The 26534-nt window shown below is 46.1% G+C and overlaps 1 protein-coding gene across 4 annotated transcripts in view; it reads right to left on the reverse strand.

The window, feature by feature from the left end:
• The window catches only part of FAR2 (fatty acyl-CoA reductase 2), a 59608-nt gene that overhangs the window by 18605 nt on the left and 14469 nt on the right, over positions 1 to 26534 (reverse strand). For all 4 annotated transcript variants that reach the window (XM_088669972.1, XM_088669971.1, XM_035138489.3 and 1 more), the window contains exons 2-7: positions 24857 to 25080; positions 15950 to 16125; positions 14109 to 14288; positions 11050 to 11227; positions 9877 to 9921; positions 8985 to 9103 (exon numbers count right to left, since the gene is read on the reverse strand). In XM_088669972.1, the coding sequence (XP_088526098.1) occupies positions 8985 to 9103; positions 9877 to 9921; positions 11050 to 11227; positions 14109 to 14288; positions 15950 to 16125; positions 24857 to 25080 (922 nt within the window). The remainder of the gene's footprint in view (positions 1 to 8984; positions 9104 to 9876; positions 9922 to 11049; positions 11228 to 14108; positions 14289 to 15949; positions 16126 to 24856; positions 25081 to 26534) is intronic.

Below are 26534 nucleotides of genomic sequence, written 5' to 3' on the forward strand. Positions count from 1 at the left end.
TCTTCTGGAGTTTATTATACAGCGGAAAGGAGCAACCAAGCATACTAAGACTCAAATTCTAGACTTTAAGAAAGCCGACTTCAGAAAACTTAGGGAAACGCTGGGTGAAATCCCATGGACAGTAATACTAAAAAGGAAGGGAGTTCATGATGGTTGGGAGTTTGTTAAAAGGGAAATATTAAAAGCACAACTTCAGGCAATACCAATGAGACGGAAACATGGAAGGTGCCTAAAGAAGCCAGGGTGGCTATCTAAAGAACTTTTAACTGAGTTAAGATTCATAAGGGATATGTACAAAAAATGGAAAAGGGGGGAAATCACCAGAGAGGAATTCAAACAAATAGCCAGCACATGTAGAGACAAAGTCAGAAAAGCTAAAGCACAGAATGAACTCAGGCTCGCCAGAGAGGTTAAAAGCAACAAAAAGGGCTTTTATGGGTATGTCTGTAGCAAAAGGAAGAACAAGGAAACAGTGGGGTCACTTAGAGGAGAAGATGGTGAAATGCAAACAGGGGACAGAGAAAGGGCAGAACTCCTCAATGCCTTCTTTGCCTCAGTCTTCTCCAAAAAAGAAAACAATGCCCGACCTGAAGAATATGGAGCAGATGATTCAGCAGGGGAAACACAGACCAGAATAAGTAAGGAGGTAGTACAAGAATACTTGGCTAGTTTAGATGTATTCAAGTCTCCAGGGCCAGATGAACTACATCCAAGAGTATTAAAAGAACTGGCAGAGGTGATTTCAGAACCACTGGCAATAATCTTTGAAAATTCCTGGAGAACAGGCGAAGTTCCAGCAGACTGGAGGAGGGCAAATGTTGTCCCTATTTTCAAAAAGGGGGAAAGAGAGGACCCAAACAATTACTGCCCAGTCAGCCTGACATCAATACCAGGAAAGATTCTAGAACAGATAATTAAGCAAACGGTCTGTGAGCACGTAGAAAGAAACTCTGTGATCACTAAAAGTCAGCATGGGTTTCTGAAAAATAAGTCACGTCAGACTAATCTGATCTCATTTTTTGACAGAATTACAAGCCTGGTAGATGAAGGGAAGGCTGTGGATGTAGCCTATCTTGATTTCAGCAAGGCCTTTGACAAGGTGCCCCATGATATTCTTGTAAAGAAGCTGGTAAAACGCGGGCTAGACAATGCTACCTGTCACAGTGGCCGGAGTGGACTACTTCAGAGTAACGACGCTACGCAGCTCTGCATTTTATTCTTTTATTGGTGCTGCGTATTTACAGTGCTCAAGTCATTGCTATTTACACGGAGCGATGTTGTCAGTCGGTTTCAGAACCTCCTAATGGCTTTTGGCGCGTCTTTCTCCAACACAAAAGCTTTGGCAGACCCATCCTCTTGCCCCTCCTCTTCCTGCGTAATTCTGGAGTTGGGGGGATGGGTCTTCCCCCCTTACTTGCCCCTTCCTGTCCCACCTGGGACCCTGGCTCCTCTACCTTGCCTGAGCCTCGGACACGACTTCCTGCTTCCCCACTGGAATCGGAACTCTCCCTGCTTTCCCCTTTGCTCGGGGACGGGCTTGAACTCAGGAGGGGAGGGACTTCGCGATATCCCCTGTCCCTCACATCCACCCCCCTCCCAAGCTCTCCTTCACCCCTCCCCAGGCCCCCCCCATGTGTCGGTGACGACTGGAAGCCTAAAAACTCGGTGCTCTCCGAGCCCGTTGGTGTGAACACCTCCCCCCAGTCCTGCGAGCCCCCCCCTTCCGCCTGGGAGGACGGGAATCCCAAAAAGTCCGTGGCGTCAGAGCTGGTGGGGGTAAAAATGTTTTGCCAATCTGCTCCTTCCTCTGACTGGGTGGATCTTGGCGACACCCATACCTCATCCTCTGGTTCCTCAAACTCCGCTTCCCAGCGCCATGGTGAGCTGTTCTCCCGTGCCTCCTCCTCCTCCCCCTCCCTTTCCATGTGCCAGGGCTTGGGTCTGTGGGGAAAGAGGGCGTGAAATTCTTCCACCAAGAATTCCTCCTGTATCTGAGTGGCGGGAACCCATTCATTCTGGGACGGTGGAGCATCCTCCCATGCCATGAGGTACTCCAGGCCCCCCACCCCCCACCTTGAATCCAGGATGGCCGTGGCCTCATTGAGTTGCTCCCTGCTTTCCCTCTCCCCCCCTCCCTCGGGGGTTTGTTCGCTGTCTCTGAGCCTGCTGCTTTCCCTGTACGGCGACAGCAGCGATCTATGAAACACTGGATGCACCCTCATGTCCTCTGGCAGTGCCAGCCTGTATGCCACCGGGTTGACCTGTTGCGTGACCGTGAAGGGGCCCAGCCATTTGGGTGCCAGCTTTTTGCACCTCCCTCTGGTGGGAAGGCCCTCCGAGGACAACCACACCTTGTCCCCCACCCTGATGACCTCCCCTTGTCGCCTGTGGCGATCTGCCCCCTTTTTGTACGCTTCCTTGGCCCTCTCCAAGTGTTCTCTGAGCTGCTGGTGCACCGTCTCCAGTTCCTCTGCCCAATCCTCAGCCTGTGGGCCCTCCTCCTCCTCCTCCCTCTCCCTCTCTGGGAAAGATCTGAGGTCGCGCCCGTAATTGGCCTTAAAGGGCGACACCCCTGTGGAGACGTGCACTGCATTGTTGTAGGCAAATTCTGCTAGTGGCAAGCGATCCACCCAGTCCGTTTGCCGCTGGCTGACGTAGCATCTCAGGTACTGCTGCAGAATGGCGTTGACCCTCTCCGCTTGTCCGTTGGTCTGCGGGTGTCTAGCCGTCGACAAGCTGACCTCCACCTGCAGGAGGTTCATGAGCCGCCGCCAGAACCTGGAAACAAATTGGCGGCCACGATCCGAAATAACCCTTAAAGGTAATCCATGCAGTCTGAAAATGTGATCAACAAACAGTTTGGCTGTCTCTTCTGCCGAGACTGCCCTGGCACACGGTATAAAGTGACACATTTTGGACATGAGGTCCACCACCACCAACACTGCAGTCTTACCCCTGGACGAAGGCAGATCTGTGATGAAGTCCATGGACACCACTTCCCACGGCCTGTGTGGTGTGGCTAAGGGCTCCAGCAACCCTGGTGGCGCTGCTCTGACCACCTTCGCCCGCTGGCAGGTGGTACAGCCCCTTACATAGTCTCGAACATCTTCCCTCACCCCTGGCCACCAGAAGTGTCTCATGACTAGGTGAGTGGTCTTGTCCCTTCCAAAATGCCCCGCTGTAGGGTTGTCGTGCATCTGCTTGAGGACCGTACGTCGAAGCTGGGTGGTGGGTAGGTACAGCGCACCCTTGTAGAAAAGCAGCCCTCTGCGTTCTGCAAAGTCTTTTGCCTGCTCCCTCCCCCCTCTCAGTTCTCTGAAGATGCGGTTGGCAAATTCATCCGCTGCCGTCAGTGCTGTGAGTTCTGCCTCGCTCACCACTGCTGCTCCGCAGGACCATGCCGACGGGGGGAAAATGTGCCTTGGGGCTGGTGGCGCCTCCTCCTCCATGTACTCTGGCTTGCGGGAGAGGGCATCCGCCCTGACATTCTGCTCTCCTGGGATGTAGTGTATGGAGAAGTTGAAGTTCGAGAAGAACTCCGCCCACCGTATCTGCCGCTGGTTGAGCACCCTGGCAGTTCTCCAGAACTCCAGGTTCTTGTGGTCTGTGCACACCTGGATGGGGTGCTTGGCGCCCACCAGGAAGTGTCTCCAGTGCTGGAACGCTGCGTGGATCGCAAGAAGTTCCCGATCAAAAACTGTGTAGTTTCGCTCGGGCTGGGTCAACTTCCTGGAGAAGAAGGCACAGGGTCTCCACTCTCTGTTGGCGTCCAGTTGCAACAAAATGGCGCCCACAGCCTTATCAGAAGCATCTGTTTCAATGCGTAGGGGCGCGTCCTGAACCACGTGGAACAGGTTCTGGTCTGAGGCGAACACCCTCTTGAGGCTTTCGAACGCTGCTTGCGCCTCTGGTGTCCACCTGAACTTCTGCTTGCCTCTCAGGCAGTCAGTGATGGGAGCCGTAACTCGAGAGAAGTTCTTGATGAACTTCCTGTAGAAGTTGGCAAAGCCTAGTAGGCGTTGGGCATCTTTGCGCGTCCTGGGGCTGTGCCAGTCCAGGATGGTCTGCACCTTGTCCTTGTCCATTGCCAGCCCCTTGTCTGACAGCTTGTAGCCCAGGAAGTCCACCTCCTTGGTGTGAAACTTGCACTTCTCCAGCTTCACATACAGGTGGTTCTCCTTCAGGCGCTGTAACACCTCCCTGACGTCCTTCACGTGCTGCACTGGGTCGTTGGAGTAAATAAGGATGTCATCCAGAAAGACCAAGCATTTCCTGAAGAGTAGGGACCCCAGGACGTGGTGCATGAAGGCCTGGAAGCATGCTGAGCCCCCTTGCAACCCGAAGGGCATCACCAGATATTCAAAAGAGCCCAGAGGCGTGAACATCGTGGTTTTCCACTCATCGCCTTCCCGGATCCTGATCAAGTTGTACGCCCCCCTCAGGTCTAGCTTGGTGAAAATCTTGCCTCTGCGTGCCGCTGTCAGGAGATCATCCACTCTGGGCATGGGGAAAGCCACTGGCTCTGTCACCGAATTCAGCCGTCTAAAATCCACCACAAGACGGCGCTGTTGCGTGTCTTTCTTGTCCACCCAGAAGACCGGGCTGCCCCCTGCTGCCTTGCTTTCTCTGATGAACCCCCGCTTGAGGTTCTTGTCGATAAAAGCGCGCAGATCCTCCAGTTCCTGGTCTGACATGGCGTACAGCTTGGCTGGGGGTATAGTTGCCCCAGGCACCAGGTTGATCTGGCAGTCAAAAGGCCTGTGTGGGGGCAGGTGGTCGGACTCCGCTTCACTGAAGACCTCCTGCAGGTCCCAGTATGGTTTGGGTATCGCCTCACCCCCTTTGACGTGCATGGTGGCCACCGTGGCTATTGGAGGCCCCTCCCCTGGTTGGTGCTGCATGCAATGTTCCAGGCAAAAGTCCGATCCAAAAGTGATGCATCTCTGATGCCAACTTATGGAGGGGTCGTGGCGCGCCAGCCAGCTCATGCCCAAAACGATTGGGGGGTCTGAGATGGTGGTGACGTTGAATGCCAGTGTCTCTGAGTGCCTTCCAACCGTCATTCTCATGGGGGGGGTTTGATGAGTGATGGCCCCTCCCAGCAGCTCTCTGCCGTCAATGGTTGCCACGTGCAGAGGAAAATCCAGCTGCAGAAGCTGGATCTGGTGCTCTTCTGCAAAGTTTCTCGAGAAGAAGTTGGCTGAGGCACCACTGTCAATTAGGGCGAGGACCGTCAATGGATAGCCATTTGGGAGCGTGAGCGTCACTTCTAGAACCACTCCTGCTCTGGGAGGGGTGGGCTGGCTCTGCTCCTCTCTGTGCGGGTGGGTGGGCTGGGGCTGTTGTCTGCTGACTGTGCCTGGCTGCCGCCCCCTGTCTCCTGCAGCCAGGCTTTCCCGTTTCCCTGCTGTGGTGCTGCGTCAGTGGGGGAGGGCACAACCGTTCCCGCCTTTCCTTGCCACTCCCTGCGATGTGGGCAGTCTCTGACGAGATGCTGGGGGGAGTTGCAGAGAAAGCAATTCCCACCCCTTCCCTCCTTGCGTCTTGGCGCCGCTGGGGTTTGAAAAGCCCGCGCGTGCGCGCTATCAATCTGCATGGGTTCCTGGTCCTGACTGGCCCCAGGCGTGGCTTGAAAGGGTTGTTGAGGGAGTGGCTTCTCCTGCGACCGTGGGAACCAAGCCCGCTTTGCGCGCGTTGCTTGCTTGTCGCTCCATCTGGATTCCTGCCTCACCCCCACCGCCAGAGCCGCTTTGCTCAGTTGATCCATATTACTGGGCTTTGGACCTCTCGAGAGCTCATCCTTCACCTCCTCATGCAACCCCAAGTAAAACGCCGCTTGCATTGGGGCAGACTCCAGATCCCACCCCAATCTGTGCACCAGCATGGTGAATTTCGCCCAATACGCGCGAACTGTCATATTTCCTTGGCGTAAATTATGAAGTTCCTCCTTAGTCTGGTCCATATGACTATCGGACGAATACATCGTTTTCAAACCTTCTAGAAATAGTTTGACATTCTTCATGCAAGGATTCCTTGTTGCAATTAACGGTCTTAGCCACTCCCTGGCCGCCCCTGTAAGGTGCTCCACAATAAACGCTACTCTGTGCTCATCATCAGGGAACTCATCGTGGTGCAGCTCAAGAGCATACACAATCTCAGTCTCAAAGCCCTGAAACTCCTTCGGGTCTCCATTGAACTTGCTTACTAGGGTCCCGGCTCTCCTTCCTGGCAGCACTTGGACTTGGGGTGCCCCTCCCGCCTTGTTTTTCTCTGCATCCAGCTTGTTTTGGAGGTCTACCGCCACCGCCCTTAAATGCTGCTCTTTTTCCTGGAGCTCTCTCACCTGTTCCGCAAGTTGTAGCCGGTCGTCCTGGACCTTCTTAGTCTCCTCTTTAGCTGCCTTCAATTCTCCCTGTGCCTGCAGCGACAGCTGTTGCAGTTCTAGCTGGGCTTGCTCAGCGATCTGCCGCCACTTCTCCGCCTCTGACACGCTCATCCCGGCAATTCCAAAGTAGCCCAAAAATGATTAGGAGGTTGCTGTCACAGTGGCCGGAGTGGACTACTTCAGAGTAACGACGCTACGCAGCTCTGCATTTTATTCTTTTATTGGTGCTGCGTATTTACAGTGCTCAAGTCATTGCTATTTACACGGAGCGATGTTGTCAGTCGGTTTCAGAACCTCCTAATGGCTTTTGGCGCGTCTTTCTCCAACACAAAAGCTTTGGCAGACCCATCCTCTTGCCCCTCCTCTTCCTGCGTAATTCTGGAGTTGGGGGGATGGGTCTTCCCCCCTTACTTGCCCCTTCCTGTCCCACCTGGGACCCTGGCTCCTCTACCTTGCCTGAGCCTCGGACACGACTTCCTGCTTCCCCACTGGAATCGGAACTCTCCCTGCTTTCCCCTTTGCTCGGGGACGGGCTTGAACTCAGGAGGGGAGGGACTTCGCGATATCCCCTGTCCCTCACACTACCATTCAGTGGATTTGTAACTGGCTTACTGACCGAACCCAAAGGGTGCTCATCAATGGCTCTTCCTCATCCTGGAGAGTAGTGACTAGTGGGGTGCCACAGGGTTCTGTCTTGGGCCCAGTCTTATTCAACATCTTTATCAATGACTTGGATGATGGGCTTGAGGGCATCCTGAACAGGTTTGCAGACGACACCAAATTGGGAGCGGTGGCTAATACCCCAGAGGACAGGATCACACTTCAAAATGACCTTAACAGATTAGACAACAGGGCCAAAGCAAACAAGAAGAATTTTAACAAGGAGAAATGTAAGGTACTACACTTGGGCAGAAAAAATGAAAGGCACAAATACAGGATGGGTGACACCTGGCTTGAGAGCAGTACACGTGAAAAGGATCTAGGAGTCTTGGTAGACCACAAACTCGATATGAGTCAGCAGTGTGATGCAGCAGCTAAAAAAGCCAATGCAATTCTGGGTTGCATAAATAGGAGTATAGCATCTAGATCTAGGGAAGTAATAGTACCATTGTATTCTGCTTTGGTCAGACCTCACCTGGAGTACTGTGTCCAGTTCTGGGCACCACAGTTCAAGAAGGATACTGACAAGCTGGAACGTGTCCAGAAGAGGGCAACCAAAATGGTCAAAGGCCTGGAAACGATGCCTTATGAGGAACGACTTAGGGAGCTGGGTATGTTTAGCCTGGAGAAGAGAAGGTTAAGGGGTGATATGATAGCCATGTTCAAATATATGAAAGGATGTCATATGGAGGAGGGAGAAAGGTTGTTTTCTGCTGCTCCAGAGAAGCGGACACGGAGCAATGAATTCAAACTTCAAGAAAGAAGATTCCACCTAAACATTAGGAAGAACTTCCTGACAGTAAGAGCTGTTCGGCAGTGGAATTTGCTACCAAGGAGTGTGGTGGAGTCTCCTTCTTTGGAGGTCTTTAAGCAGAGGCTTGACAGCCATCTGTCAGGAATGCTTTGATGGTGTTTCCTGCTTGGCAGGTGGTTGGACTGGATGGCCCTTGTGGTCTCTTCCAACTCTATGATTCTATGATTCTATCTCACAATGGCTGTAAATGCTGGAAGAACAGCTGATTAGGTCTCTCTTCTTCCCCTTTAAATTTTGTAATTCTTTCGCTTGCTTTTTTATGATGTTATTTTATTTGCATGGTACTGTTTAAAGGCTGCTGTGTTAGCCGCCCTGGACTCCTCTGACAGGAAGGCTGAGATATATATATATATATATATATATATATATATATATATATATATATATAAATGAATGAATGAATGAGAAGTTTGAATTTGCACATGTTCATATTAAAATGTGGTGGCGGCGATACCATAAGCGAGCGAGCTACACAAAAGGCATATCTCAGCATTCCTACCTCACAAGGGAAGGTAGAAAGTAGAATGCATGTTCATAACATCAGTCCTTAAAAAAAAACTATTTTATTAAAGGTTTTCAACCTAATAAACCATAAAATTCCAACTAAAATAAGGGGAATAATAGAAAACAATATTAGAAAACAGAAAGAACTAACGAGAAAAAGAAAATACGGCACATTAATAATCCTCATAGGATATTCAGAAGACACAAAACTTTAAATATAGCCCTTGGCCACCCTTTTATCCTGATCTTCACACATACAGAGAGTTAAATCCCCCCACCTGGGAGAGCTTCCTCTTCCTTCGTTTCACACCCTGAGAAAACCACTTTCATACAGGCCCCTTCCTTTTCTCTGTCAGCTCCCTGTACATGTCTTCATCTATCAAAATATATATTTTTAGATGTTAAGACATACATCTAGTTAGTACTAATCAAGAGCCATCCAAAATCAAAGATCATATAAGAGACCAAATCCAGAAAAAGAAAAAGAAAGACAAGAAAGAAGAGAGAAAGAAAGAAGGAAGGAAGGAAGGAAGGAAGGAAGGAAGGAAGGAAGGAAGGAAGGAAGGGGAATCTCAGTAACCCATTTGTCCATGTAAGTCCATCACAAAACATCAGTCCTACCTCTGAACTGCAGTGTACCATCCAGCAGCAAGGATCAAATTGATGGCAATATCTACAGGAATCATATCTGCAACTGAATCTTTGTTGCATTTTATGATCCGTGCAATCCCCTTTCCAGCCTGTGGGATGGAGAAGAGGCTAGTTAGCACCTGAAATAAGATCGAGATTTCAGTAAAACGGGGAACTACTTTCATCACCTGAAAGGTGATAGTTATGGGTAAATTATATTTGCCTCACCTTGAAAATCATTCTGATTTTGTTTTTGTTTTTGTTTTCCAAATCATCCATGGTTACGTGCAAAGGAACTGTGTGCCCACACCCCAGCATATTCTTGAGGAAAGCAAAAAAGACCCACATGAAGTATGGCCACCCTCTCCTCATTCTCGCCGCTACCTTCCCAAGCAGCAAAAACCAACCAATCAACCAATTTAAAGAGGGTGGGGAAAAACTGGCAACAGGCAAGGCCTGCTTTCTGGCCTCTCTTCAACTAAAAATAAGGGAGGCTACAAAGACCTCCCCTGTATATAAATTTTACTACTACTACTACTAATACCTCCCCTGTATATAAATTTTACTACTGCTACTACTAATAGTAATTTGCACCAATTGTTGCTGCTTCATTGTTTGTTCAAAGTACAGGTGAAACTCGAAAAATTAGAATATCATTGAAAAGTTCATTTGTTTCAGTAATGCAACTTAAAAGGTGAAAAGGAGATACAGGTATACCACCAACTCCACTTGCAAGGACACGGTGTTAAGCCACATTAAATATATTCTGTTTCTTAAGGACATTAAGTATTAATTATCAGAGGTTACATATGACTGAAACACCAGCTCCACATCTACCAGGCCCTGGTCCTGCATCTCAGGAGTTCTACTAAGTGACACATACCGCGATCAAGTAAATGCATGGTCCATTGAACTGATCAATCCACCCCTGGAAAAAAAATAAGGGAAACAATTATGGAGAGGGAGATTTTGAGTGTGTCTATTGGGGGGGGGGGTGAGATTATGCATAACACATTTCCCATATTCCAATCTATGACTCTGAAGCCTAGCACACATTTTTTTTCTGCCTGAGATTGATGGTTTTTATTGATGTGAGTCTGCAAACAAAAGTGGGTTAAAATGTGGTAAAAAAATAAATAAACATGGATCCGGGTCATAGACCACTTTTTTAAGAGTGTTGAAAATGGTTTTTGAGAGGTTTTGCTTTCTGTGGCATTCACATATTTTGTCTAAGCAAGCTACTGCTCACATAGGTTTTGTAGATTTTAGAAATACAAAACTTTTCCAAATCCATTTACCAGAGGCAAAAGTGGAATGAGTGGACACAATATGGTGAGATATCCCTCTTTCAAATTGTCTCCAAATTCTTTCTCTCTCTCTCAAAAGGATGTTGTGGCAATACTGGGATAAGGTGACTACATGACTCAATCCACCACCTAAATCCAATTCACTAAAAAAACCCACCTAGTTTTTTGGTTTCTTTAGAAGAAAAGGTGCCGGTACTCACCATGAAGTGCCACACTTTTAACCTTTGGAGGACATTGAGTACCCCCAGAAAAGAAACCCTGCAAAAAGTCATCCTCATCGGTTTATGTTATCAATCACCACTTGCCCAAAAGATTCTGCCCAAAGCAGTTCACCACATTCTAAGTAATGTAGTAATCCAAAAAGCATGATAGGAATAAGCATAGTGTTAGGGAGTAACCTCGAGTCTTAAATCACAGTATCAGTTGTAGGTGCTTTATAAACGAGTAATGAAAAGTGGTTATCTACAGTATTCCCCGCAGGATGCATTCATCCCCACACAAAATTGGACCTGAATTCCCCCAAAGCGGCATGGAGGAGAAATCCATAGTCCAGGATCCATATGGTTCCCCTTCCTTTCTCCCCTCGTTGCCAAGAAGCATGACAGTCCAAGGAATGGATGCCATTGAGATTTTTAGCAAATGTATTTGTAGCAACAATTTCCAGAGAGACAAAATGCTGGGAGCAAAGCAACAGCTGCAGTGGAAATTTTCAGAGTACTCAGCAGAAATGGAAGAGCAGTCATGCTTACGGGGAAAGGTTCTTGCCAGCTGCAGCTCACGATGGATGGGCGAATGATGGCAGTATTTAGGTTACCTTTCTCTTGCTGAATTACATACTCTGCCAAGGCTTTGCTGAATGTGTAGGTGTTGGGCCAATCCCCAATCAGTTTGGGTGTGATCTCTTGAATGAGGGACTCATCCATCCACCTAACAGGATAAAAAAACACCAATTGAAATGTAGCCATGAAAAGAAAAGATGCAAAGGAGGAAAAGGGGAATTAGATTTGTAGAACAGCTGTCAAAATAAGATGGACAAGCATAGCTGCCAAGTTTTCCCTTTTCTCGCGAGGAAGCCTATTCAGCATAAGGGAAAATCCCTGTAAAAAAGGGATAACTTGGCAGCTATGTGGACAAGATTTCAGCACTCCCGATGGCAAGTTGAGATATTATTATTTATTTATTACTACTACTACTATTTATTAAATGTGTATACCACCCTTCATCCGTAGATCTCAGGGCAGTTGACAGGTTAAACTGCAAAATAAAAATACAAAATGCATAATAAAATCAAGAACAAGAACAAAACAAGCCCATAATCTCCCCTCCCACAAACACATTTAAAGGAACATAGAAAGAAGGCAGGAGTAGGCGTCTTTTCCTGCTGCCTGACTCCCCTCCCCCTTTCTACCTGCTAGAAAAGGAATGGTAGGAGTTGGATGGAACCTCAAGCATAGGAGCCAACTCTTAGGGGCCATGGGGTCTTCACCCCCAATAAAATATTAGAGGGGGCAGCCCCCCAAGTTGATGTCTGTTGCCATTCAAATTAATAATAATAATAATAAATAATAATAATAATAATAGACTGGGTTTCAAATGGTGTGCACGCCCTGCATCATGTGATTATGTGGGACGGGGCTTACCTGGGGCCCCCAATTCAAGTTGGCACCCCTGACCTCAAGGGTCATCCAGTCCAGCCTCCTGAACTGCAAGGATCTTAAATATAACATCCAAGACAGATGGCTGTCCAACCTCTGCTTAAAAACCTCCAAGTCCACCACCTCTTGTGGAAGTCCCCTCCAATATCAAACAGCTCTTACTGTCAGAAAGTTGTTCATAATGTTTAGTCAGAATCTCCTTCCTTGTAACTTGAATCCAATCCATCCTTTTGTTCGGTCTGGGAGATTATAAATGGTGACATGGGAAGGTAGAGAGACGAATTTGTGGCAGAGGAAGGAGAGTGAGGGTTTCAAGTAACAAGAGGGGAAAGATGGGTCTAGTCTTACAAAACTTACAATAATAATAATAATAATAATAATAATAATAATAATAATTTATTATTTATACCCCGCCCATCTGGCTGGGTTTCCCCAGCCACTCTGGGCGGCTTCCAACAGAAACATTAAAATACACTAATTTGTTAAACATTAAAAGCCTCCCTAAACAGGGCTGCCTTCAAAAACAGCATTTAGCAGGGGAATGGGTGGGTCATATTTTTAAAAGCATTTTCAAAGCTCTGCTGCTTAAATTTTAAATCTAAAAAAAAAAAAAAATAGGCAAAACTGCTAAATGATGAAATAACATAAGTTTTTACCAGGGATCCCACAAGGGAGGCAAAGAAAGAATGTAGTTGGTCAAGGAAGCCGTGGACTCAAAAGGGTTGAAAACCTCTGGCACAGAAAAAATAATTTGAAAAGATGCAGCCCTGTGTGACATGCTGTAGCAGCTACTGAAATTTCCTCTTCTATGCAATATTAAAAGTACAGAGTCTTTTTACTTCTTGTATCTACTACGGTAAATCCAATCTCCCTCTTCTCTGCTTAGCCCTCTCCCCCCCCCCCAAGCACAGAAAGTAAACAAAGAAATAAATCTTTCCACATCACTTTTCATACCAAGCCAGGAAAAGCAAATGGCACAGGTTGGGACAGGGCCTCTAATAAGTTGACAACCCTAATTATTACTTGAACATATATTATTGAAAGTTTACAACCAAGAAACCTAGACTGCTTGGATGCAAACATTTTTCTCTAGTTCCTTTTAATATGGAATTCAGCATTAACTTCTGATCTGGATACAATTTTATTTACCTATTCTTAAAAGACAGCCGTGTTCCCCTTTTAGCTTCCTTGTTAATGAAATGTGACAATTAATCTCTGCAAATCAGAAGTCACAACATGCATCTCAGGGCCTCAGAGCAGCCAGGGTGACAAGTAATCTGCCGTATCCAAAGAGGTTTTTCTTAATCTATTGCTCAGGACAATCAGCTTTAAAGGGAATGCTGAGGCAAAAGAGCAGTGCAGGACATAAAGGTAATACCCTGGCATACCCTGGCAAAGCCGGCAGAATGTCTCCAAGCAGAAGTTCACATTCACACCAGAAAGCTGCTTCTTGGTGTTACACTTAAAATACTTTTTGGACCAGAACTGCAAGATATGCTAGTAAAGGTGGATTCCCAATCCCATACTCGAAGAGTAAGCTGAATACAGCAATAGGGGAGCTTTGGAGGAGAGATGTGGTATGGGCAGTAGAGCTCCTTAACTTGCCTGCCATCTTCTTTCCACCTGCAACCTCCCTCTTCCTGGCCGTTCCCCCTGGCCTCCTGCTGAGCCTCTTGCCCGCCTTGGAGCTAACTGGGGAAATAGACTGAAGGAGTTGTGGGGGGAAGTATCCGGGGTGTGTGTGTGTTAAGCAGCCACCATGCTGCTGCTCCCCACAAATGTTTCCTGTTTCCCTACAAGCACCTGGTTCACCAGCATGGAAACAGGATGCTGGACTAGATGGGACATTGGCCTGACCCACCAAGCCTCTCCTTATGTTCATAGTTTCCTCATCTCTACATTTACATTCTTTGGCAAATAGCTTAGAATGTGCTCAAGGTACTGTAGTTGGCGATTTGCACGTTGGTTATATTTTTGGGAAAGCTTTCCCACTTAATCATGGAGGGAGGTGATGAAGATGGGGAAAGCCTGCACAACTGGTATTTGGGTTTAGCACAACAGAGTGGCTTCCATGTGCCCAGGAGGAAGCACTTAGTGTTCCAAAATCATGTTTACATCAGCAGCAGAAGAGAAGTTGTGTTTCCATCACTTACTCTACAAGATCAATAAGTTTCTGGGGATCCACAGGAGGAGGATAAATGACTTCATCTATGTAACTCCGATCACAGTATGCAAAGGCAGTTGAAATGTGGACGAAGGCCTCCAGATTCTGCATCTGGTGGGCCAACTTCAGGAGCTGCTTTGTTCCTATGACGTTTAACAGAAGGGCTTGCCTGGTCAAGAAAGCATTAAAAGGTTATTAAGAAGTCCTGTTGGCATGATAAAGTAACCATTAATAGAGCTACTTCAGATGTTTAAGGGGAACACGAAGAAAAGTAAGCAAGGCAGCCTGCACTCCCTTCCATGTTTCTGGGTCTTGGGTGAGTTCTGGAAGTCACTGGTGCTGCTCCTTTTCTTGTAACTTAGGATGTGCCTATATCTCTGTGGTATTCTACAACCTTGTCTGCAGAACACCCTGGGTTCAATCCATGCCACCATATTGAAGGATCTCAGCTATCAGAGCAGGGTGCGACCACTTTTGAGCTAGTGAGGAGATGCTGCAAATCAAACATTGGGCAACATGGTCCTACATAAAAGGTTGTCTGCTCAAGACTGCCCCAAAGAAACACTGCTTTGGGTTAGGTACAAAGTTGGAATTGTCTTTGTACCTCATGATCTGAAGTACTGTGATATCAGTTCATTGAGAATGCTTAGTGGAAAGTTTGGATGAAAAGCTAACAGAATGAAAACATGTACCTTCCATTCCATTTTCGATGGAAAACTGTTCAGATATTTTTTAAAAATTCTGTGGACTAAGTTTATGTTTATAACTGAGCAGGAATTACTTATGTTGCTATTTGTAATGTGTGGCTATTTTTATTTATTGCAACTCATTGCTCCCGGAAGGAAGGAAGGAAGGAAGGAGGGAGGGAAGGGGTAATTTTCTTGATACAAGAAGCCTTTTGTTAGAAGATCAGGAGTGTTTTCAATCACCAAGCACTGTCCACTCTTTAATGTTCAGTGTCTGAGTGTGGAACTCCCAAACTGATGTTTTAAAAAAATTCCTTCAGTAGCACCTTAAAGACCAACTAAGTTTTTATTTTGGTATGAGCTTTCGTGTGCATGCACACTTCTTCAGATACACTGAAACAGAAGTAGCCAGACCCTTACATATATTCAGAGGGTGGGGGGTGGGGGTGATGGGAATGGGTGATGGGCTGATATGAGTGGTAAACCTGTTGATGACTGTTAACGACTCTTAATGACTGCAATCCATTCTTAAGGAAATCAGCCCTGAGTGCACCCTGGAAGGACAGATCGTGAAGCTGAGCCTCCAATACTTTGGCCACCTCATGAGAAGAGAAGAATCCTTGGAAAAGACCCTGATGTTGGGAAAGATTGAGGGCACCAGGAGAAGGGGACGACAGAGGATGAGATGGTTGGACAGTGTTCTCGAAGCTACGAACATGAGTTTGACCAAACTGCGGGAGGCAGTGCAAGACAGGAGTGCCTGGCGTGCTATGGTCCATGGGGTCACGAAGAGTCGGACACGACTAAACGACTTAACAACAACAATGACTGCAATTGGTCTTGCAGTTTTAAAGTTTTCACAGGGAAAGCTCGGGACAAAAGAAGAAGAAGAAAAGAGAAGAAACTCAGACATGGAGTGTTAAAGCACAACAAAAGGTAAGTGTGGATAATCCCTAAGTGAATGTATGGAACTGTATTTAGCAGGCAAAATACTCTCGTAACTCTTTTCAAAGTGAAATTCACTATAGTACTGCAGTCACACATACTAGGAAAGTGTCCCACTGAGCTAAGTAGTTTTACTTCTAGGTAAACCTGAGTAGGACTGTGGGGTGAGTAACACAAAGGAAAAGCAAGCATAACATACCCCAGTGGCTCATTAAAGCGAACTGATGCAGCACAATGGAAGACAATGTTAACTTCGGAGAGGAGCTCCTCGGCATCCTCAGGAGCAATGGCCAGATTTGGCTGGGCAAGTTCAGCATTGATTGGTTTAATCTTCTCATAGAAGTTTGGCCACACTTTTCTGACTCTATCAAACACCTAAACACAAACACAAAACACAGATAAGTGAGGAGGAGGAGGAAAGGCAACCAGGCAGGGCGGCCTTTTTGGTAGTAGTGCCCGCCCTGTGGAACACCCTCCATCAGGTGTCAAGGAAATAAACAATTATCTGACTTTTAGAAGACATCTGAAGGCAGCCCTGTTTAAGGAAATTTTTAATGTTTGATGTTTTATTACGCTTTTATATTTGTTGGAAGCCACCCAGAGTGGCTGGGGCCAACCAGTAAGATGAGTGGGGTACAAAAAAATAAAATTATTATTTTATTCCAAACAATGAGACTCACACAAATGATTTCTCCATATATTTATCCACAAAAATGTTACATATAAAACCATTCTTTTCTGAGCCCAATAAAACATTTTTCTACAGACAAGCCTACCCAGATTCTTAGGAAGTTGAGGGAATACCATCAAGAGGTGTATAAATTTTTATGAAATAAATAAATAATAAGAACATGAGAGGACGAATTCAACTCAAATCACATAATGAGGCCACATATCAGTGGAAGTTCAGAGGCATTGTAGGGAATTAAAGATGGTGGGTGGGTGCGAATGGAGCTTTGTCCAGATTGCACCCCCCTCTGAGTTGCAGTGCTTAGCGTGTTAGACTAGGGCCTGGGAGAGACCAGAATTCAATCCATCACTCGAGCATGAAGCTCACTGGGTGACCCTGGGCCAGTCTGTCTCTCAACCTAGCTGACCTCACAGGATGGTTGTGAGGATAAAATTGGGGGGGGGGGAGAACCTTTTAGGTCCTTGGAGAAAAAGGGAGGATATAATTGCAATAAGAACAACAACAACACACCTGCTCTGTTAAAACTTACATGACAGGTTTCCCGAATACAAAGTTGCTGACTATTCCCATGTGTATTCTGAGATGAAAATTGAAAATAAAAATCGGCACCCAGCCAATCTGCACCAACAAAAACTGAATGATGCATATGCCATTTTGCATAATTTATTCTAGTTTTACCAGTCTGGGCAGAGGGACACACTAAAAGCTATGCATAGCACCCACCAGAAATGTTACCCAGTCACATCTCTGTCTTCAGACATTTCAGCAAATATTCAAATGAAGGTACGGTAGAGATTCTCAGGATAAATTCCGTCCATTGCAGGCAACAACAACTGTGGATAGCCTATGGGCACGTCCAGGTAGCAGCTCAATATTGCAATTGGATTGTTTTCAACAAGTTTTTTTTTAAAAAAAACTTACTGGATTAAAAAAATACTGGTGATTAAATGGTGCTTGTGTGTAGAAAATGGGCTAGCATTTTTATGACAACATCATGTAGAGCAGTGTTTCCCAACCAGTGTGCCTCCAGATGTTTTGGGACTACAACTCCCATCATTCCTGACCACTGGTCTTGCTAGCTAGGGATGATGGGAGTTGTAGTCCCAAAACATCTGGAGGCACACTGGTTGGGAAACACTGATGTAGAGGCTGCAAAAAACGTGCATGAGGAGTGCTCCTTCCACAATAACGCCCATCTTGAAACACTTCATACATGAAAAATCAGCTTCAACACTCTATGCAAGCTTCAGGCAGTTATGCAAACTCAGCTTTCCCCTATGCCTCTTTGCTATCTCGTTTCTCTTGCCCTCTCTTTTCCACTTAAGCAAACATAGCAGAAATTTATTATGCCTGCTTAGAATAAATCATTGCTGCTTCTGCATAACTGAGCTACAAACAGGTTTTGATTAGATTTTGTGTTAGGGTGTGCTTGTTCAAAAAGGTAGAGATGCCACTTCCAGGAAACAAAAAGCTGATTATTCCTAAGGCGGAAAGAACAGCAGTAAGGAGCATGAGGCAATGACACAGTTTCAGTGCTGTCTGGGGTCAGCATCATAAGTTATCCTGTTCAAGCAGGTACTTAGACTCTGCTTTTAAATGCATACAATTATTATTATTATTATTATTATTATTATTATTATTATTATTATTATTATTATACCACCCTATACCTGCAGGTCTCAGGGTGGTTCACAGAATAATATGAATATAAAACCACAAAATACATAATCAAAATAAAAACAACAACCCAATAACCCCCCCCCCAACACATTTTAAGCCATTTTCCTTATTGGATGCCAGTACTATGACTTAATCACACAGTTCTGAATTAGAAATGTACACCATTTGCTTTTTAAGCAGAGCTGAATATCTGTTTCAAGCACATATTTAAAGCTCTGGTCCTAGGAAAACTTCCTGTGCCATAAAAGGGGTGGGGGTGTTTGTAAGTCCCAGAATCAGATTAAGTAGAACTGATCCTTTCAAAAGGACATATTTTTTCACTACTCTGCCCTCCCCACCTACAATCAAATCACAAGTCACATCAGTCTCTCATGATTAACCAGCACTGCCAAAAGAAAAACATGAATCTGCCGCACAGATCCTTTGGGATCCCTTCATCATCATCATTAAATCATAAGTCACCTTTGCAACCACAGTGAATTGAAGGAGGATTTGTTTTGTAGAGAGAGAGAGAGGTTTGAAAGAAAGGTTCTTGATCTCTCATAGCAGAGTTAAACACAATGGTGATTGCTTCAAGCACACTAAAACTTGGTTAGATTTTACATCTGCTCTCATCCACCTTTAAACAAATGTTCCCCATGAAAATACTTAGGCTAGAATAAATCACAGACACTTGGCTTTGCAAACAGGTGAATATTTTACTCACATAGTTTCCAGAGGTTTCCGCAAACAAAGCTTTACTGCAGTAAAGCAAAGAAAAATGGTTTCAAATTACTTAAAAAGAAAAGGAATTGCTTTCCTTACAAAAAAAAGAATCGTGCAACTTTGGTTAGCAAATATGCAGCCTGTAAAATCTCCTTTTTGGAGAGATTCAGTTCACTTGGTTTTTTCTTGAGTTGGGAGCTACAGCCACATGGCTTCTTGTTTGTTCGGAAAAGGAGGAAGAGAAAGAAAAAGAAAATGGGGAGGAGAAAAAAATAGGCTGCAGGGAATCTGCTAAGCTCCACCCCTGCTGGGACCCTCAGGTTAACCGTTTCATGCATGCAAATATGAGTCACTAACTGTATATTACAACAATTTCCCTTCTCTGACAAGTGCGTGCATACATGCAAAGAACATACAAAAATACAGTGGTACCTCTACTTATGAATAACTCTACTTACGAATGTTTCTACTTACGAATGGAGCTCTGTCTGCCATCTTGGATGCGGTTTAGATAGGATTTTTTCTACTTACGAATTTTTAGATAGGGTTGCTTCTACTTACGAATTTTTTCTCCCAATGCATTCCTATGGGATTCGACTTACAATTTTTTTCGACTTACAAATGAGCGTTCGGAACGCATTAAATTCGTAAGTAGAGGTACCACTGTATAGCATGTCAAGAACCCCCTGAGAGTCCCATCTTGACCCAAAGGTTCTTGAAGCTATCTCTAGGTAGAGGTATGGTCAGTATGTCAGCTGTTAGTTGGGGCAATAACTGATTCCCTAGGCTCCGTTCTGGATAAGTTCACAAATGTAGTGATATCTCACCCCAATGTGTTTCATGTGTGCCATGAATTTATCAGTTCTTGACAGCTTCATTATTATTATTTATTGATTTTATTACCCTGCATAAAAATCATAAAGGTCCATGTCTTGGATCCACTTTTTTGTGCCATGATGATATGTTCCAAGTGATTTGTGATTTTTACTGTGTAGCGTATAGACATCAAAAGAAGCTTTTATTTGATCTCACACACACACACACACACACACACACACACACACACATGGAAATCCTATGGGGGAAAGCCATGTAAATTCATGATTATCTGCTTTTATTTATGAGATCCAACTTTTACCTTCATTTCATTTTGCATGCAAAACATGGTGGTGCCTAAGCAATTTTTCTCAAAATTCTCTTTGGGTATGAATTTAAAAGCCCTTAAAAATAAATAAATCTGTAAACATCTATAAGAACACATTCTACAGAATAAATTATAGTGGCACACCAGGTGATATACAAAGAATAAGATGAAAACATACTGTATTAAATAGCTTGTAGTTGATCTGGAAATTTCATTCAGGTAATGAGCATTCAGGTATGAAGAAAGAAAGAAAGAAAGAAAGAAAGAAAGAAAGAAAGAAAGAAAGAAAGAAAGAAAGACTAACTATTTTGAAGCAGTGTTAAATTTCATTATGGAAAGATGCAACTTACAAAACAATGTGGTTAGGGTCCAAAGAACTCAACATCTTGCCTATTTCAGCTAAAACACAGCATGTGGCCACAGCAAGAGTTTGCTTGCAAATAAATGTTTCCAGAACAATTATTAACTCAATTAAAATCTGTTAAGACAGAAATGCATCAAATGAATAATCTGCTCAATTTTTTCCCCCCTAATTACAGTGGTACCTCTACTTACAAATAACTCGACTTACAATTTTTTCTACTTACAAATGGAGCTCCGTCCGCCATCTTGGATGCGGTTTAGATAGGATTTTTTCTACTTACGAATTTTTAGATAGGGTTGCTTCGACCTACGAATTTTTTCTCCCAATGCATTCCTATGGGATTCGACTTACAAATTTTTTCGACTTACAAATGTGTGTTCGGAACGCATTAAATTTGTAAGTAGAGGTACCACTGTATTGCTGCTTCTTAAACTTCTCTTTCAAGGAAAGCGGCAAAGACATAAGGAAGTATTAAGCATATGGCCTAGAGGCCTCATCAGTGCTGTTTGGTAATTCTGAAAAACCTTTGCACTTGACCGGAGGGTCTTACGAAGTTGTCCACAGTTTAACAAATATGCATGTCACTCTAAACCTAACGGAAATCCCTGAAGTCAGTCTTTGCATGTTTCTCTGGCCCTTGTCTGCTTTCTTTTGCTATGTAAACTCCCTGAAATGACCTCCTGCAGAAGTTATCTTAGGAAAGCACTACAGGGATCTGCAGAACTGTAAACTTAGAGAACAGTGGGGCTCTCCCTGGATACAGCAACTGGGGCCCTGAAAGAGCAGGCAAGGGAGTTTCTTTTGTTTTGGCTGCTTCTTGAACTGCTGAGCTGAGAGCCCAGCGAAAAGAGTGTTGGCCAATGTACTAAGAGGCCTTGATTTCCAGGGAGAGAGATCCTTCGGCAGGCAGCATTTTCTCACATCCCTAGACAGCTAATTAATTTTATTTGCAGAAATATCCATACAACCAACATTAAGAACAAATATGGTGGCCAGGAGCATAAGATCAACAATAAAGGTGCATTAATGAAACCACATAGGAAACCTCTCTGTTGCAGAGCAGGACCAGTGGGGTTGCATCTGATGGTGGGTCTCAAAAATAGATTAGGAAGCTGTTGGCATGCTGCCCACCCTGCGGCACAGCATCCTCCCTGACTGAGGTAGTTTCAAGCTTGGTGTTGGAGGAACCCTACATGATTATGCTGTGTGACTCCAACTTCCAAGCCAAGGCTGTTCTTGAACCAGCTCAGGATTTCATGGCCTCCATGGTCACCATGGGACTGTCTCAGGTTGTTACCAGCCTGATGCACAAAGCAGGAGATATCTTTGGTTTTTGCTCCCAGTGGAGTGAGTAGTCTGTAACTAACAGGCTGGCTAGCTGCGGTACCTCACTGTCATGGTCCCAGCATATTCTGGTTAAGTCTGGGCTTATGGTAGCTATGCCCCTTGGCAGAGGTGGGTGACTCACTAAGATAGTCCGTCCCCAGAGACTTTCCAGAAGAGAAAAGGCAAGTGTCAAGGCCCTTGTCTTGTAGGGGCTCCTTAGTTCCCCCTCCGGTGCTGCAGAGCCCATAAAGCTCCCTGGTATTTTAGTGAGCTGTGGGTAATGAAGAATCTTGGAGTACTGGTGGTATTGATCCCGCTCTGAAACTGACCAAGCACGAGGCAGATAATATAATTGCAATTATGGTGGTGCCTTGTTAGACGAAATTAATTCGTTTCACGGGTCAATTTGTGTAACAAATTTTTCGTCTAGGGAGTCCCAGTTTCCCATAGGAATGCATTGAAACTTAATCAATGCGTTCCTATAGGCTCTGGGGGACTGGTGGCGGCATGCAACGGGGCTTCGGAGAAGGTCTCCGAAGCCCCGTCCGATGCTGGCTGTGTGCAAGGCGGCGGGGGGAGAAGCTCTCTTCTCCCAGCCACCGCCTTGCCTGCCTCCCCCGACATGGAGCACAGCTTTGGAGACCTCCGAAGTTGCACTCCGTGCCGGATGTGCGCAGCGAAAGGCAGCGGTGGGGAAAGAGCTTCTCCCGTCGCCGCCTCCCGCCTGCCTCCCCTGACAAGAGACGGTGCTTCGGAGACCTTCTCCGAAGCGCCGTATCATGCCGCTGGTGCGCAGCAAGGCAGCGGGGGAGAGAAGCGCTTGCCCCCCCGCCGCCACCCGCCTGTCTTCTCCGGTGGTGCGGGGCGGTGCAATGGCTCTGGGGGATGGAGCCGAATCACAGCAGGCGCTGCTTGCCCCCGCCTGTCTTCCCCAAGCCAAGGGGAAGACAGGCAGGGGCAGCCGCTGCACCGCCGCGTTTCGGCTCTGTCCCCCCTGGCAAAGGAAGATTAGCTATCAGCTTCCCGCGCTGAGAGCTGATCTTCCTTTGCTGCTTTCTATGGCCGCGCTTCGTAAGACGAAGCGGCGGTCATAGAAAATTTTGTCGTCTTACGAATGCCTCTCGCAATGCAAAAGTAAGTGAGTTTAAAATCCCAAGTTTGCTATAGTAATGGGTGCATATTGTCCGGGTATGTCAGCTAAAAAGGATGTGTACTGCACTTTAGAAAACAAATACAGTGGTACTATTTCAACTAAAGTTTGATTAAGCTACAGCTAAATCCGCATGAACATTTTAACAAATTAGAAAGGGTGATTTTGTTTTTTGTGCAATAGTGCTAAAAAATATTCAGGAATTATTTTCAATGTTAAGGTAAAATTATGCTTTATTACATATTTTCTCTGGATGATCTTAATTAAAACATGTATTTTTGTTTCGTTTTTTACCCTCTGAAGAGAACAAAACCTCACCAGCTCAAAATGAACTGGGTGGTTAGGTCAGTCTTAAGCAGGCTCTCAAGCAGTTACTGGAAAAATAAGGAGCAATATATCCGAAACCAAAGGACTTAACCATTACTTCATTGCCTTCCAGACATTTGTGGTTGCCTTCCTGCCACTGGCATCACTGCAGCTTCTCTGGGCAGAACTGGGCTGGTCCTGAGTGGGCACCAGATTTGGAGTGAGTGCCAATCCAGATAAGATGCAGCTGCGATTCATGCTGCCACCCAGAAAGAAGCTTGTGAGGCTGACAGCTGAAAAGAAGATCCCTCATTCGTAGACCCCTGTCAGCTAACTCTCTAAACAACTGAGGTGCTAAATTTCCAGCTCCTGCTGCCTGCCATCCTCTTTCCCAGTGCTTTGCAACTCTTATTCTCACAGCTGCAAGCATGAAAATTATTACCTCCTCATGTAAAATCTGAGCCTGAGTAGCTGGAAATAAAGATAATGAAGCCAACTGAAGATAGGGGATTATTACTTGTCCTGTTTGGTATTATATGGCGGAGAAAGGCGGCAGGGGGAGGGGAGCCAGGTGCACCAAGTTGCCTCCAACATTGTGTCACACACGTGCTGCTCCCCGCAACCTGGCCAGGCCAACTTGGCCCGCCATCACCCACCTCCCCACTTCCAGCCACCTGACCTTTGCTGCATCCCTGGTGGAGGATGTCCCAGTGAGAAGACACTTCCTGCTGGTGCATCTTTGACAGAGATCACCAGAGCGCTTTCCTGGAAGGTGCTCTGGCGTTCCTCAAAGGGACGTTGCAGGTGAAGATGACCCCCCCCCGACAGGTCCTTTGGAGGATTGCAGGGGAATCGGGGGGGGGGACCTCTTTGAAAATATTGGGGGCCCTGGCCTCCATGGCCCCTCAAAGATGGTGTTGTGACAGGACTCACCAGAACAGAGCACCAGCAACTCTTTTGTACTGACACCCTTGATCAATACTGTATATGAACACCAGCACCTTTTTTTTTTACAAAACCCCCCACTCACCACTATTTGATACATTCAGATATAAAATATATTCAATAGAAACCAATATTGAAATAACAAATGCTAAAGTGAAAAAAAAATCCCCACCACATATTGTACAGTTAGTCTTTTCATTCACAGCCTCCAATTTCTTGGAGAGAGGCTGTTACAAACAAGCTGAAGTTTCACACCTGAGAATAAGGCTAAGGATACATTTGCTGCTACTGAAACTGACACAAGCCGTTGTTGAGTCCATCCATACACTGTCTTAAATGGATTCTCATGCCACTTTAAAAATTCGTATTGCCATTGTTTTCTGACGCTGGCATATTTGAGAAGTAAGGAGAACTCACCTACAGATTGATATTGCTTTTAAAATAAAATACCATCCCACCAGTCCTGTATATTCTGGGTTCTCTGTGAGGAGATGCCAGATAGACATTGCATGCAAGGTGCTAAAATGAGATGAGCAGAGGGCCATGGAGATTCAATCCAGCTCCCTCACCACCTGCTGCCTTTACAGACTTCGGCTTTCCATGTGTATGTGAGTAAGTCTAGTATCAGACCATGGGCAAAAGCAAGACTCCTATTGGGGATTTCAATGACTAATGACCAACCTATCTATGGTGAAATGATGTAGATTACATGGGAAATAGGGACATGGTAACCCTGAGGTGCCGAGGCACAAGACACTGCTGCCATAGATTCCCATATAGAGTTAAATGTCTTACCTTACACTTCACCATATCCTGCACCCTCTCTTGTGTTGATTGTCCAGACTTGGGTCTCACAAGAATATAAATACTTTTCACATCAGGGCTGCAGTGCAACAGCTTTTCCACTAGCACTTTGCCCATAAAACCTGTGGCTCCGGTAACAAGCACTGACTTTCCATTGTAGTAGGATGCAATTGATGACATGTTGCTTTCAGTTTCCAGCTTCATTGTGGAGGTACCTAGCAGAAAGATGGAATAATGCAAGGTGTTAGATGTTTGAAAATTCTGGATCATGATCATTGGCCAAACTTGGCCCTCCCGCTGTTTTGGGACTATAACTCCCATCATCCCTAGCTAACAGGACCAGTGGTCAGGGATCAGGGCCGTCTCAAGGTCATCGGGCGCCCTGGTGCAGGGATCCCTTGGGCTCCCCCCCTCTTAAAAAAGGGGAAATTCTTACCTGGCGTGCCGGGCGGCGGGAGCCTCACGGCGGCCCCCGCACCTCACAGCAGGGCCGCGCTGCGCCGGAGGCCGCCTGCCTGTCCGATGCCGCCGGATTGAGTCGGGGAGGGGGCGCCACTGCTCCACGTGGCCTTCCTCCCTTCTCCCAGCGGAGCGGGGTACCTGGGCAGGCCGGGCCACGCCGGGTTCCTTCCCGCCAACAGGGCGCTGCGTTTCATTGGTAGAGGTGCTGCCATGTGGCATCATCTCTACCAATGAAACGCAGTGCTGGGGTGCCCCTGTTCCGCTCGCTTCCCACCCTGCTCTCGCGGCATGGCTGGTGGAGGGAAAAGGGAGGCCGCCACGAAGCTCCCCCACTTGCTGGGGCGCCCCTCAGCGCCCCCTGATCGCCCAGGCGCCATGGTGCAATGCGCCACTAGAGTCAATGGGCGAGCCGGGCCTGTCAGGGATGGTGGGAACTGTAGTCCCAAAACAGCTGGAGGGCCAAGTTTGGCCATCACTGGTTTAGGCTGTACCTTCTGCTAAAATGAGAGGACTGGGAGGAAGAAAATTCTATATTAACGGAAGAGCAGGCTGGTTTTAAGAGATGAAGATCAACTACAGAGAACCATTTTACCTTCCTCCAGATGATAAGGAAATCTACAGCCTATGGTGGGCAGTTGTGACTGAGGAAAAAGCACTCCATAACTTAACTCAAAGGCGCAAAAATACAACTGCTCACCATCTTGCTTTTGAGCTGTTTCAGAGCCTCTTTTTACCTTACCACCATCACCACCAAACAAGCCACAATGAAAATGTTGCAACAGGAAGCTAGATTCCTAGTCTTAACAGAGAGGATTTAAAAAGAAGAAAATAGAACTCCGGTATGTATGTATTATTAATGTTGATTTGTTCACTGTCTTCTAAACCACTTTCTCAAGGCAATATTCATTTAAAATGATTAAAAACAGAAAGAAAAACACCCAACCCCAAAAACATTTTAAACAAGACTAGAACAAAGGGTTTCTCTTTCTAAAACAATACAGAGCTTGACACAGGTGCCCTGCAGGTCAATCACTAACCCCCCCACCCACCCACAAGGTCAGGGGTGGGGGCTGGTTTCAGCCCGTCCTGCTCCAACACCCCTGGAAGCAATGTCACTGGCCGCAGGGCACGGTGAGAGTTCCTGCCGACCACCAATTTGAGTTATGGCTAATTAGGCCATGCCTGGGGGGCGGGAACGGACCAGAGG

Source organism: Zootoca vivipara, chromosome 5 (genome assembly GCF_965207765.1).
Source record: "Zootoca vivipara chromosome 5, rZooViv2.hap1.1, whole genome shotgun sequence".
NCBI lineage: Eukaryota > Metazoa > Chordata > Lepidosauria > Squamata > Lacertidae > Zootoca > Zootoca vivipara.